The 15363-nt window shown below is 46.9% G+C and overlaps 1 protein-coding gene across 2 annotated transcripts in view; it reads right to left on the bottom strand.

The window, feature by feature from the left end:
• The window catches only part of GRIK3 (glutamate ionotropic receptor kainate type subunit 3), a 239892-nt gene that overhangs the window by 95372 nt on the left and 129157 nt on the right, over positions 1–15363 (bottom strand). For both annotated transcript variants that reach the window (XM_033422124.2, XM_004266449.3), the window contains exon 2: positions 150–326. In XM_033422124.2, the coding sequence (XP_033278015.1) occupies positions 150–326 (177 nt within the window). The remainder of the gene's footprint in view (positions 1–149; positions 327–15363) is intronic.

Below are 15363 nucleotides of genomic sequence, written 5' to 3'. Positions count from 1 at the left end.
CCGCGCCAGAGGCCGGTCCTGAAACCACACAGAAAAGGCTCTAGGCCCCAAACCCAACCAGAGCTTTGGCACATTTTAAGGACCTTGGACAGCAAACACAGCCTTATCCCTCCCAAGGCTAGAAAGAGCAGTGGGGGCGGCCCACTCACCCTTCTTGGTGGCCTCGAAGCTGTCGTGGAAGTGAATCCTCTGGATGTCGTAGGTCAAGGTTGTGTTGGGCAGCAGTGTCCTGTTTCTGTTGATGATGTTGGCAGAAAATCGAAAGGCATGCTCCTCGGCGTTCATGATCTGGGCGTTGGGGCCGTCTGCATACTCAAAGATTCCTCCTGCGAGAGATGGGTAAAATTGTGTGTGCTGGGGAAGGAGGAGGGCTGCCAAGAAAGACGCTTGGTTCAGACGGTTTTATGGGCAAGATTCTTCCCCCAAATGTTCAATAATATGCCAGATTACTCCCATACATAGAAATTGTGTTGGAGCATAAGAAATATGAAAATCCTCCGAGTTCATTTCCCTCAGCTAGCAAATTCCTAATAACAGAGACTGACAAACAGAGCCCAGATAAAATGACCAACTTATGAATATTGCTATGAAAATTCTCAATACAGTGCTGGCAAGTAGAATCTACCAGAATATTATTACAAGGATAACATGCCATGACCACAGAGTTGTATTCCAGGAGTATAAGCGTGGTTCAATATAAAGACATCTATGAATATCATTCCATCACATCAACAGTTCAAAGGGAAAAATATATGATCAACTCACAAAATACAGGAAGGCATTTGATAAAATTTGGTGGGAATGTAAATTGATACAGCCACTATGGAGAACAGTATGGAGGTTCCTTAAAAAACTAAAAATAGAACTATCATACGACCCAGCAATCCCACTACTGGGCATATACCCTGAGAAAACCATAATTCAAAAAGAGTCATGTACCACAATGTTCATTGCAGCTCTATTTACAATAGCCAGGACATGGAAGCAAACTAAGTGTCCATCGACAGATGAATGGATAAAGAAGATGTGGCACATATATACAGTGGAATATTACTCGGCCATAAAAAGAAATGAAATTGAGTTATTTGTAGTGAGGTGGATGGACCCAGAGTCTGTCATACAGAGTGAAGTAAGTCAGAAAGAGAAAAACAAATACCGTATGCTAACACATATATATGGAATCTAAAAAAAAAAAAAAAAAGGTTCTGAAGAACCTAGGGGCAGGACAGGAATACAGACGCAGACGTAGAGAATGGACTTGAGGACATGGGGAGGGGGAAGGGTAAGCTGGGACGAAGTGAGAGAGTGGCATGGACTTATATACGCTACCAAATGTAAAATAGATAGCTAGTGGGAAGCAGCCACATAGCACAGGGAGATGAGCTCGGTGCTATGTGATCACATAGAGGGGTGGGATAGGGAGGGTGGGAGGGAGACGCAAGAGGGAGGGGATATGGGGATATATGTGTACGTATAGCTGATTCACTTTGTTATACAGCAGAAACTAACACAACATTGTAAAGCAATTATACTCCAATAAAGATGTTAAAAAAAAAGAATGCTTAATAATCTAGCTCTAGAAGAGATACTTCCTTGAAGCATCTTCAGCTCAAATTGGCCTTTAATATCACTAATGGTGAAACACTAGAGGCATTCTCATTAAAGGAAAGAAAAAGAGGAGGTGTGTAGGGTCACACCACACCATCAACCAATGAAATAAGAGGGAAAAAGAATTTAGAGGCACATCCTTTGGAAAGAAAAAAATTCTTATTTGCCAGTGATATAAATGCCTTCCTAAAATCTCTTATAATAATCCCTAAACATGAAAACTAGTAAGAACTAGTAGGAGACTCAAGTTCAATGACCAGTTAGCACAAATTAAGTGTTTCTTTAAATCAGCAACAACAAGTAAAAACTTAATGGCAAGAGGATTTCCTTTACAATATCAACAAAATAGTAAATAACTAATCATGAACCAACTCCAGTATTAAAAATGACAAAAAAGCCTTAAGTGAGAGACATAAAAGTAGATTTAAACGAGGAGGCATGTCATGTTCCTGGGTAGGTAGGGTCAAGGGTAGAGGTGTCAGTTTTTCTCCAAATTACTTTTTCAGCTTAATGTAATTCCAGTCAGAATCATAGAAGAATATGTGTGTGTGTGTGTGTATGTGTGTGTGTGTATATATATATTTTTTAACTTGACAAAATGACTCTAAAATACATCTGGAAGATTAGACAGGAGACAGCCTAAAAAGAGATGAGAGATGGCTTGCACTGCTAGATTTAAAATATATCATAAAGCCAAAATACTTAAAACCATGTCCTAATGGTATATGAGAACACAGTTAGGCCAATGGAACGAGATAAAAGCCCCCAGAAAAAGATTCAAGTAGAGATAAGTATTTAAGACATGATAAAGATGGCTATTTCCAATCAGAAGGTAGAAGATGAATTATTCATTAATTGTGCTGAGACAATTATTCAATTATTTGGGAGAAATTTAATTTAGATTCCGATCTTAAGCTATATATCAAAAGAAAAAAAAAAAGTTCCAGATGGAGCAAAGATTAAATAGCAAGAAAGTAAGGGAAGGAAGGGGGGCAAATAACTCTACAAAACTACCTAAAAAGACAATATAGGAGAATATTTTACAATATTGAGGTGCAGGAGGCCTTCCTGGACATTCCAATAGTCAGAAACCATAGGAGAAAGATTTATAACTCCACAGAAATAATATAAAATGTGTCAATTTCAAAATTTTCATAAACAGAATTAAATAGCAAACAACAAACCTGGAAATAATATAGGTAACATATATGGCAGTATAAAGGTTGATGTTCTTATTTTATAAAAAGCACTGAAACCCTTAAAAAAGACAAATCCTCCAATACAAAAATGTACAAAGGGCAAGGATGGGCATTTCACAAAAGAAAAAAAAATAATACAAAGGAGCTATTAACACATATGAAGAAATGTGCATCCACTCTAATAGTCAAATAAACTCAGTTTAAACCAACAGTGAAATACCATTTTTGCCTGTCCCAGCTTTGCCGAGGGTGCTTGGAAACAACCATTTGCTTAACTGTGGGTAGAAGTGGGAACCGGGACACCCTCCTTCCTTGATGGCCATTAGAAATTATCAAAAGCCTTAAAAATGCTCACATATTGAACTCATATCTCTGGTTTCTAGGAATTGATTCCAACGATGGGCACGCAGATCATGTGTGAGGAGGCAGATCTAGAGATGCTCAACCCCAGAGAAACAGTAAATAAATGGCAATTTGCAATTTGTTATATATTCCCAGATAAGAGCAAACACGTAATGATTGGGAAGTATCCATGAGAGAGATATATATATATATATACTTTTTTTTTTTGCGGTACACGGGCCTCTCACTGTTGTGGCCTCTCCCGTTGCGGAGCACAGGCTCCGGACGCGCAGGCTCAGCAGCCATGGCCCACAGGCCCAGCTGCTCCGCGGCATGTGGGATCCTCCCGGACCGGGGCACGAACCCGTGTCCCCTGCATCGGCAGGCGGACTCTCAACCACTGCGCCACCAGGGAAGCCCCATTATATATTTTTAAGTGAAAAACAAAAGTTGTAAAGCAGGAGATGCAGTGTGACCCCACGTTAGAAGAGGAAGAATAGAAGGAAGATGAGGAGGGATTCGTATCATTGACAAGAGGAGGCATTTCAAAACAACACAAGTGTACAGTCCTATGTAATAGATTTCTTATTTTGTTCTTTCTGCTTATTTTCCCAAAATAAACCTCTATTCTTAAAAAAAAATCAACTTAATTGTGGTATTATTTACATGAAGAAATTTCACAAAATTCACCGTTTTAAGTGTACAATGATTTTTAACAAATTTACTAAATTGTGTGGCCATCACCACAATGCAGCTACTGAACATTTCCATCACCCCAGTAAGATCCCTGGTGCCCACTTACAGTCAATCATTGTTTTCACCCACTACCTCTGGCTTCAGACAACCACTCATTTACTTTCTGTTTCTAGAGATTTGTCTTTTCCAGGCATTTCATTTAAATGGAATCATGCAGTGTGTGGTCTTCTGCATCTGGTTTCTTTCACTGAGCATAATGCTTCTGGGGCTCATCTATGTTGTAGCACGTAGCAGTACATCATTTCTTTTTATGGTTAAATAGTATTACTTTCTATGGATGTACCACATTTTATTTACCCATTCACCACCAGTTGATGGGTATCCGGGTTGTTCAATTGTTTTAAATTGTTTTAAAAAAACAGTGACTATTTAAAAAAGTAAACAAATAAATCTGCTGCCCTCCCACCCCCGTGGGTATTCCAGCAGGCTTACAGTTTGTAACATATAGTGTGCATGCATGTGAGTCTGTGTGGGGATGCAGAGACATGCTGAGCACATCTGTAAAACGACGAGCAGACTGCATCCCCAAATGTTAAGAGGGGGTCTCTCTGAGTGGGAGGATTACGGGTGATTTGAATTCCCTTCCTTGTGCTTTTTCTGTATTTTCAAAAAGTTCTGCAGGGAGCATGTGTTATATTTCTAATCAGAAAAGCCATCATGGGATTGTGTGTATGTGTTTAAAGGAAAATAAGGGATCAAAATACCATAAGATCCAGTAATTCCATTTCTATGGATACAAATTTAGAAAAAGTTAGAGTAACATAAACATTTATGTATAAGGATATTCTTGAAATAGTATCTTGAAATAATATTGAAAAAAATAGAAACAACTTGATGTTCAAAAGCAGATTACTCAATATATTAAAACCCATCCATATGGAAGAACAACTTGCAGGCATTAACAGTCAGGGTGTTGGATGGCAGGATACGGTGTCCGGGATTTGCTTCAGAATAATACGGGAGGGGTGGATGTGAAGGGAATGCAGATAGGACAGGAAAGGCCATGGGTCACTGATTGCTGGGGCCAGGTGGTGGGTACACAGGGATTCATTATACCATTCTCCCTAAGTATATATGACAGACGTCCTCCATAATAAAACAGTCTTTAAAATCATAGTATATAAGGCAAAAATAAATCGTGGTCATGCAGTCAGAGAAAAGACACATTATTTGCAGATGCTTAATACCATTCTCTTAAAAACTCAAGAGAATCATATCAAAACCTAGTAGAAAGTAAACAGGAAGCTCATCAGGGGACCAGCATATAAAACATGTATAGAAAAATGTACAGCCTTCCTATAAATCAGCAATAAACAGTGAGGAATTACAAGGGGAAAAAGAGACCCTATTCACAAAAGCAACAACAAAAGAATAAGATACTTTACAATAAATGTGCTATTCCTTTATCAAGAAAACTACAAACCTTTACTGGGGGACATAAAAGAAGACTTGAATAAATGGAGAGACATAACTTTCTCCTGGAAGGGAAGGCTCAGTATTGTAAAGATGTCAGCTCTCCTCAAATTAATTTACAAATTTAATGCAATTCCAATTAAAATCAAAAAGGACATACCAGAAGGGCGTACACCAAAATGTTAACAGAGGTTCTTTCTATAAAGTAAAAAGATAATGGATTGCTTTTGCTTAGTGCTTTCCCCCCCAAATGTTCTGCACGGAGCTTTGGTAATAAGGAAAAAAGCTTTTAAAAAACGCTCTTAAAACATACTTAATGATACAGGAAATGCCCACCCTGCAACAAAATAATATTACAGTATGAAACCTATTTATCAAATAAAAAGCACATAACTATATTTACAGAAAAAAGGCTGGAAGGATTTATACCATGGTACCAGTGAGTTTCTCTGGGAAGAAGAGGTTTATGGATACTTTTAATCTTGCTCTTTGTAGTTTCTGATTTTTCCATATTATTTACAATGAATATTATTTTTAATATTTTAAAATGTAAACATCAAAAAAACTTCTTCCAAGAAAGGCTGGGGAGAAATCTAGTCATTAGAGAGCCCCATCCCAGATGAGGATCAAAGGTCATGGGACAATGGGCCATTTCCCAGGGCTTCACACATCCTTGCTTGCCTCTCAGACCTTGGCAGGTGGGGAGGAGAAGAGAGAGGGGGTCTCAAGCCACTGAGACCCAAGCCCAGAGGATACACAATTCAGTCCCATGAATACCCACTGGTCTCTGCCCACTTGTCACTGGGTGCTGGGATAAGAGAAGTCAGTCCTGGGCCTCTGCTCTTAAGGAGAACTCAGCTGACAATAAACAGATGACCATAGATGACCATAACCAGCATGTACGGTAATCAGCTGTTCCCAACTCAGGTTCCAGAGACAGTCAGGCCTCAGTCCAAACCCTGGCTCTACACACTGATGGAAGTTACTCTCTCTGAGACTCAGTTTCTCCATCTGCAAAATGGGGTACACACTTCCAAGGGTTGATTGTTGCGTGGAAGAAAGGAAACAATGTAGCTAAATGCGTGGGACATGGTGAGGACTTAGTAACGGGCAGTTATTAAAGTAGGAGTGAAACAATGCTATTTAGAAAAACAAAACGAATTCTGAGCTTCTACCTTCTAGAAGCTCCTGTAAAGGAGCAGGTAGTAAATATTTTTGGCTTTGTGGGCCAGAAGGTCTAATGGACTCTTCCATTGTAGCATGAAAGCAGCATATGTAAACAATGGATGTGGCTATGTTTCAATGAAGTTTTATTTACAAAAACAGGTGGTGAGCTGGATTTGGCCAGTGGGCTGTAGTCTATGACCTCTTCCAGGGGAAGGGAAGCCTTTATCTCAGAGGGAAAAGCACCTTAGGGCCTGGATGGAGAAGATAAGACGATGATTCAGATTCACAGTACTGAATTGCTGTGCAAAAGAAACAAAGATGGGATGTTGAATTTTTGTGTGGGGAGGATTGGAGAGAATGGCCCAGGAGAAAGGGAATAGACAGGAAGTGGGCCCAAAAAGAGAGAAAGAAGAGGACAATATAGCACAGGACCAAAGGCGGGTGAGGCCACGGCAGGAAGGGCCATGTTAACACAGTGATGTCTGGTTCTTAGTGCCCAGTTAGCCTGATCTGTGTGTGCTGTCATCTCCCTCCTTACAGGAGCCCCATCATTTGGTAAAGTTGGTCACAGAAAACTTATCCCAGCTTGTGTTCTTTGGGGACAGTGAAGGGAGGTGGGCAGAGTCCAGCATAGGGCGAATCAGGGTAGAAAGAGGACAAGAGGTGCAGGAGGTGGGATGAGAGGGGATGGAAAACTCAGCAGAGAAGGAAGTTGGAACAAGAGGTGATTAGGAGAAACCAGAAGCCCTGGGGCATCTCAGAGATGTTGCTGGGGAGAGGCTGTTCCCCCATCTCTATCCCCCAAACACAGGCAAGGATGGGTCATTTTACTCGAACATTAAGGGCAAGATGATGGCCCAAATTTGAACGTATTGGGACACCCAGGCAGCAAATATTTAGACACAGTGCAGAGGTTCAGAGAGTGGCTTCTGGATGTAGCAGACACGGGTTTGAGTCTTGGTTCCATTCACAGGCTGCCTTTCTCTCTAGAGAACTATTCTCACTTCTTCCCATTGGGGCAGTGTGTAGCCCATGACTGAATGATACTGGGACTCAAAAGGGTGGTCCCCTTGCCTTAGGGTGGGTATAACTCTGTGGTGCAGGTATGCTCCACAGCCCCTCCCAACAGCCCCACCCTGCATCAGACGAAGACCAGATCTTACCCAAGGCTGCATCTTGGTCCATCCCTGTCCCCTTCCCTATCCTGCTTTGCTCACTCCCCGACAGGGTTTTCCTAGAGAGCGCTCTTCCCTGTTATCGACCCCAGGTATCTGAATCCTTGACTCAGGCTCTGCATCTGGGGAACCTGACCTAAGATAGAGGTGACGTTGCTTCAGGGAGAGTATCAACCACACTTACCTTTCAGTTCTTTTGGAGGAAGGGAAGGGCAGCAACGAACCTCATCCACTGAAAAACCTTTGAGGGTTCCTCTACCCTCTCCCTTCTGGGTCCTCTTGTCCCCTTTCTCTTTTTTGCAGGGGGCTCTATAGATCAGGGAGCTTTGGAAGCTCAGTGTCTGATGGGCTGGGGTTCTAATTCAGGCTCCGCCCCATGGAAGAAAGGCTGCTTTGGGTCTTGGCTTCTGGAAAGAGCACCCCGCACCGCTTCGAAGCAGCTCCCCCATTCAACTGGCTCCTCTATATTCTCTTCCTTCCCATACATTCCTCATGATCATTATTTAAAGAGGCTAATAAGTAGGTTGGCACCGTTGATTAATGCATAATCTTAATCATGATTGCATAGCGTAATTGGCATTAATTTGAAGAGCTAGTTCATTATGAAAATAATTGTCACTGCTTTCTGCTTTAATAAAATGGAGCAGAGACGCCAGGGCTGCTGAGGAAATAGGATTGTGTGTGTGTGTGTGTGTGTGTGTGTGTGTGTGTGTCTGTGTGCGTGCGCGCTGTGTGATGGGTCCCAGAAGATGTTAGCAGGGGTGGAGCACAGGTGCAGTTGGATCATTTTCTGCCAACAAAATCTTAAGTGTAAGCCGAATGGGTAAAACAAATAACAATAATAATAATAACATAACAAGACTGATTATGTGCTGGGGATGATGCTGAATGCGTTCCACCTGCTGCATTTATTACAAGAACCTCTACAACCCCATTAGACAGAAATGATTATTGCCCCATTCTACACAAGAAAAAACGGAGGCCCAGGGAGGTTAAAGGGGTTGTGAAAACTACTATGTGGTAAATTCTCTTCTGCAACCAAAGCCAGCTTGTTAGTGTCAACTGTTAACTTTTCAGGAGTTGTGAAAGTGAGTTACTAAACCATTGGCAGCTTGAAAGCAGCCACAACGAGAATGTTTACACCACAGAAATAAGCAGGTGCTACAAATGAGAGCTGTTTTTTTTTTTTCCCCTGGAGAGTGTGATTACCAGCACACCACTGCCCAAGCCCATTTCCATCATCTGGACTCTTAAAGACTGGATGCCACAGTTCCCGAGAAGGCTCTGTAACCCCCAGGGCTCCACCAGGCGCAGCATGAAAACCACTGCTCAGAACTAACCTCACCTACAGACAGCGAAACGCAAGGCCGGGGGTGGGGGAGGAACGCTCGAACTAGCTGTGCCAACGGGAACCGACTTCCTTCTTGCTCCTTCTACAGTGACATGTTGTCATATGTTTCGAGAAACATTCTGACTGCCCTAAGCATAAACACCCTTATTTTTATTTTTATTTTTTTTTGCGGTACGCGGGCCTCTCACTGTCGTGGCCTCTCCCGTTGCGGAGCACAGGCTCGGGATGCGCAGGCTCAGCGGCCATGGCTCACTGGCCCAGCTGCTCCGCGGCATGTGGGATCTCCCCGGACCGGGGCATGAACCCGTGTCCCCTGCATCGGCAGGCGGACTCTCAACCACTGTGCCACCAGGGAAGCCAAACACCCTTATCTTTAAGATTGCTTTTTCTGTCTCTGGAAATGTGCCCAAGCGGTGGCATTGCCCTGCCTCCCAGATGACCTATGGTGGCCCGTGACCTCAGATATGCGGTGCTGTCCTGCCACGTCTCATCATGAAGAGCAAGGAGGCACCGCCCACAGCCCCTGCTGTCCCAACACACACTCCCTCTGGGCAAGTGGCCCTAGAGACCCTCCAGCGCACAGGTCCCAGGGCAGATGCAAGCAGAAGACAGTCCCCTGATTAAGCCCATGACCTCGTGACTGTCTAGGGCTGGTCTGGAGTCCTGAGATGTTCCTTTCTCTTGAACAACTTTGTGCTCTTGAATTTGGCCCTTGCAAAAGCAGCCCAGCCAGCCCAGCCCCAACTGCAGTGAGCCTGGCAGACTCCGGCCGAGCCTGCAACATGCCGCCACCTGTCCGTCTGGCAGCCAAGTCCCAGGAGACATTCACGTTCCCAGCACCAGGCCCAGGCACCATCAGTCCTCTGGGGCCTAAGTCTGTTCTTTCTTTTCCAGTCTGCTTTGTTCTTTTTCTGAAGTTTCCAAGGTGTCGTAGAGATTGAGACGCTAATCAGTGAGATTGTTGCTACAGCCTCTTCCCGGCCGCCTCCCTGTCTGTTCCGATCAGCGATCAGCGTTCTCTCTTCTCCCTGCCAGGGCCCCTGCGGCTCTCTGTAGCCCGTGGGTCGGAAGAACCAGGCTCTGCTTTCTACACCTTAGCCAGCTCTTCAGGGCCCTGGCAGTGCCTGGGGACTTGCTTCTGGGCCTCTCTGTGCCCTGGTCTCAGCAGAAGGAGATGAGGGGACACATGGCTGACTTCCCCCACTGGGCATAATAGGTGGTTTACAGAAGGTAAGCAGTGCCCAGTGGAAAAGTGCCAAGCATAGGCTTTCTGAGGTCCTGGGCGAGGGGGAGGAGACTAGGAGGCTGTGTGTCTCCCCTCCTCTGGGTTTGTTGATTCGTTCGTTCATTCATTCATTCATTCCCCAAGCAGTTTATAGGCTACAACCATGAACAAGGAACCATGCTGAACACTAGATGAGTCAGAAAGAGATCAGGCATACTCCCAGGCCTTCGGGAGCTCACAGCTCGGAAGAGGAAATGAGAGAAGGGCCACACATAAAATCGCTATGGGTGAAAACTCTCCCTCGGATCAGAATGTCTGGAAAGGTGGAGAAGAGGGAGTCATGGATGTCTCCGTGGATAAGGCAGCATCTGCCCTGCTCCGCGCTGAGCTGTGGAAGGAGCATGGCACCGGCGAGGGAGAGAATGGCCGTGGGTAGGTTCTTGCGGATGAGGACTTGGGCTAGGGCAGGGCCAGTGGGGAGGGAGTGAAGCAGGGGCCAGGCAGGAGGGGAGCTGCTGGGTTTGCTTCTCTAGGACTGATCTGTGATGAGATGAAGGAGGGGGGTGGGGGCCTGCGAGAGGGAGCATCAAAGAAGACCCTGGAGTCTGGACCAGAATGGGAGTGCAGTCAAGCCTGTGGACTCCACAGTCAGGCTGCCTGAATTGGAAGTGACCCCGCCATTTCCCAGCTGTGCAAACTTGGGCAAATCCCTTCCCTGCCCTGTGCCTCTGTTTGGTCATCTGAAAAGAGGGATATTAGTCGCGCTTACAACATAGCTCTATTTTGAGGCTTAAATGGCATAATCATCTAAGGCACATTGTAAGCCCTCATGAGGGCAAGAAGTTACAATTTTGTAGTGACAGGGAAGCTGGGGGGCTTTAAATTAAATGGGGGTATCCAGAGAAAGAACAGATCTGAGGAGAGGATTGCAATCCCGGAGGGCCCCAGGGGAGGCCTCCTGCTGGAGTCCTGGAGCCTGGTGGCAGTCGTTTTAATTGATCTGATGATATGCAGAGCTTTGTCTGTACAACTCAGGGACGCGCAAGTCAAATAGTGCAGAATCCAGGCTTCCCTGGTGGCGCAGTGGTTGAGAGTCCGCCTGCCGATGCAGGGGACATGGGTTCGTGCCCCGGTCCGGGAAGATCCCACGTGCCATGGAGCGGCTGAGCCCGTGAGCCATGGCCGCTGAGCCTGCGCGTCTGGAGCCTGTGCTCCGCAACGGGAGAGGCCACAACAGTGAGAGGCCCGTGTACCGCAAAATATATATATATATATATATATATATATAGCAGAATCCACCATGTCGGGAGGATGGCTGGAGGCTCCCGTGCGGCCCGGAGACCCTGATGACCGATGGGCTGTCATCAGGTGGAAGAGCAGGGGCCCAGGGGCAGTGAGCGCCCTTGCCGGAGGGGCCAAAGGAAAGAAGATCCTGAATCTCGAGTCCCTGGTGGGGCTGTCCCACCTCCTTGATGGGCAGAGCCGTCACACAGCCCACCCCCGTGCACACCTGCCCACAGCAGAAAGGCCAGCCATAAGCCTGGCATTCGAGGCCCTTCCCGGGCCAGCCTGACCTCCTCCACGCAGGACATCCTCCACTCACACTGTACTTGTCACCCTCCCCTTCATGCCTCTGTGCTTTCGAGTGTGCTCCCCTTCTGCCTGGATCGCCTTTCCTTCTGTTTCCTCCTTCCAAAGCTGGCTTCCATATTTCTCTTCTGAGCCTTGTGTAGCAAACACTGTCCTTGTGTCCTCCTCCCTCCCCCATGCCCCACCAGGGGCTGCCTGCAGACATTTCCTCTGCCCCCCTTGGAATTCGCTGGCAATGGTGCAGCTGTGGCGAGCGAGGGACAGAACACAACAGCCAGGGAGCTGAGCTCAGCAGAGCCTCAGCTGAGGAGGCAGGGAGCAGGCGGATGAACCCCGGCTTCCTCGCCCCTCAAAGGTGCAATTCCGAGACACGATCTACCCAGTTTTTCAAAGGGCCCCAGCGGGGCTGAGCCCCAGTTACCCACGGCACAAGCCACCTGCGGACACACCTTCGCTGGCTTTCCTCCTTCCCCATCTCACTTTCCTGCTCCATCGCCATACTTCCTGGAACCATCTCCCAGATAAACTACTCGCACCCTAACTTGTTGCAGGATCCGCTTTGGGGAGCTCCCAACTAAGACGCCTTCCCTAAGCTCCAAATTCATCCTCTGTACCCACCCTCACCTGTGTCACGTGTCATGTCCCCCACTCCCTCCCTGTTAGGCTGTGGGCATCTGGAGGGTGGAGACACACCTTAGTAGTCCTGGCATCTCTTTCCCGCTCCAGTGTCTAACACTATCTAGCACAGAGAGGATGCTGAGACATGTTTATTAAATAAATACGTCCATAAGTACATGAGTGCGTGCCTGTACACACACACACACACACACACACTACTTGCTTTTAAAAGCTAATTCCTGTTCAGGACTTTGATACTTAAATGACAAAGCAAAAAGCACACAAGTATCCTCCAGACCACCTGCCATGAAGATGCCCAGCAGGGCGGATACCCAGGTCCTGCAGTTTGCAAGCTCCTATGTCTCCCCATCTCTGGCCGTGATCGGCTCTTACTAGAGGAGGAAGCTGAGGCTGGCGTGCCCTCAGTAGGCAACCTTCCAGGCCCCTGCCCCTTGCAGGGGTAGATAGGGTGCCATGTGCCTGGTGACATGGCTGGATGGCTGTAGAGAAAGGACCTGATTCTGGCTGGGGGTGGACCCTCAAATCAGTCCTAACCGAAGCTCCTCTGCGAACCCGGGGCCCTGCTCCACAGTGGTGTCAGCATCTGGAAGATAGCCCTCCCTCAGCACCACCCTGCCTGCCCACAGTCCTGCCCTGAGGAGGCCAGGAGGCCAGTCTAAGGCCACTGGGATGCGGTGTGGGCAGAGGCAAGGGGCAGGGGCAGGGGGAGTAGAACCTCGGAAATTAGCGGAGGAAGGAGCCAGCCCAGTTCTGCATTATTAATCCCATCCTCATCTGTTTTAAATATCAATTGCTATGCAGGTTAAATACTTATTCAGATGCCTTTTAGCTTAAAAGCAAGCTAATTGATCTCTGGAGATCCTGAATGAACAGTGAAGAAAGTGCACTAATTATAGAATCAACCTCCACTTCTCTGTTTTGTTTTTTCTCTGACAATGCTGCTGGAATGACAGAAGGGGGTCTGGTGGAGCAAAACACGTGTTGTTTTGATTAGGCCGCAACACAAAGTTGACCTGCAGGCCCTGCCCCCACCCCCTCCCCCATGGCTCCTGACTCTGGGATGAGCTCTCCCAGGTGGGCCTCCTGGGCACACCTCTCCCAGGTGGGAGCTCTTAAAGACAGGACTTCAAGATGCTGAAAATATCTGTATGGTTGTCTGCCCTCGGCCCACCCATCCTGCAGGCCTGCCCCCCATTAAAGAAAAAAACCAACACAAATGCAGCCCACATCTCTCGAAGTCCACTTTCTGCTCACATACCCTTACCTCCTCTGGGGTCTCAGCTTGTGATTTTGCACTGGCCTCCTGGAATTAGGCAGTACAGCCCAGCTGACCTTGGCACCCCTCTGGTCCCTTCCAGAACTCCCTATTCACTAGGGACGCCCATGCTGCAGCCCCGTGGTGCCTGGACCACCCCAGTTGAGGGAGCCGGGGTTCCTCAGCCAGCAGCAGTAGATTCCTCTCTCCTGCTCCGGAGACGTGTCCTGTCGCTTTCTCTTCTCTCCCTGTCCGGGTTCCGACTCCATCTACTAAGCTGCCTTGGGTAGAACCGAGAATGGGCACCTCTGTTTTGACTGGAGGGAAAATGGTGTCATTGCTGTTTCAGCAACGCTGGGAAACTACCATCGGCGTGTAGGGAGGCTGAAGTCTTCCATATGTTTGGGAAAGTAGAAGTTAAACAAGATTGAGGACTTCCCTGGTGGCACAGTGGTTAAGAATCTGCCTGCCAATGCAGGGGACACGGGTTCAAGCCCTGGTCTGGGAAGATCCCACATGCCGCAGAGCAACGAAGCCCATGTACCACAACGACCAAGCCTGCACTCTAGAGCCCGCGAGCCACAACTACTGAGCCCACGTGCCACAACTACTGAGCCCACGTGCCACAGCTACTGAAGCCTGCGCACCTAGAGCCCGTGCTCTGCAACAAGAGAAGCCACCACAATGAGAAGCCTGCACACCAAAACAAAAAGTAGCCCCCGCTCGCTGCAACTAGAGAAAGCCCATGTGTAACAACGAAGACCCAACACAGCCAAAAATTAAGAAAATAAACAAACAAAAAAACCCAAAAAAACCCCCCCACAAGATTGAGCAGGTTCCTTTCCTGCAGAAGTTCTCTGGGCATTTGCTGTGCTCACGGGCAGCCTCTGAGAGGTGGGGAGCATAGACAACATTCCCCAAACTTACTTGACAACCATGGAAACCTCTTTTGGCAGAGCACCTCCCTGAAAACACGCTTCGGGAATTGCTGCGTCACAGTGATTTGGGCAAACGTTTCTTTTCCCCTTCTGAGGAATGAGCTATTTGAGGTTCAGGGCTAAAGCCTTCACATCTCAGTCTGCCCCACATAACCTGGTCCCCAGCCCTGAGCACCAGAGACACACAAAGAAAGAATGAAGAAATTATAACAAAGTATACTTTGAAAGTATTTGATCTACTTACAGTCAGGGGGTCCGTGTGACGGGTTTTGTTTTTACTGGATTGATTCCGGGACACAAGTTACAGGTTGTTTTAACACAGCTTAGAGGCGTGATTACTCTGCTAGGCTCTCATTAGCATGTGTCTATGTGTGCGTGCTCACCTAGGCAGGTGTGGGCACTCAACTCACAGGGGCGGGTGCACAGCAGGGAGGGAAGCGTGGGGAGCCAATTCACCAGCCAAATGCTTTGTGCCTCTCTCCCCAAGGCACTGGGTTGAAATAAGAGATTCTGACTTAATTATGATTATTAGCAAATGAGACTGCTTGCATCTTCACAAGCTCTCAGCTCCTACAAAGGAATTCCAAGTGACCTTGTCCCCCCACAGACACCACTGATAGAGCTGCTCATCTACTCAGCCCTTCCTTCGTTCTCCAAACACTCAGGAAGCACCTCCCATGTGTCACGCACCAGGCACACAGCAGA

Source organism: Orcinus orca, chromosome 1 (genome assembly GCF_937001465.1).
Source record: "Orcinus orca chromosome 1, mOrcOrc1.1, whole genome shotgun sequence".
Taxonomy (NCBI): Eukaryota; Metazoa; Chordata; class Mammalia; order Artiodactyla; family Delphinidae; genus Orcinus; species Orcinus orca.
Note: the sequence above shows the minus strand (reverse complement) of the source record. Positions and strands in the feature narration are given on the sequence as shown.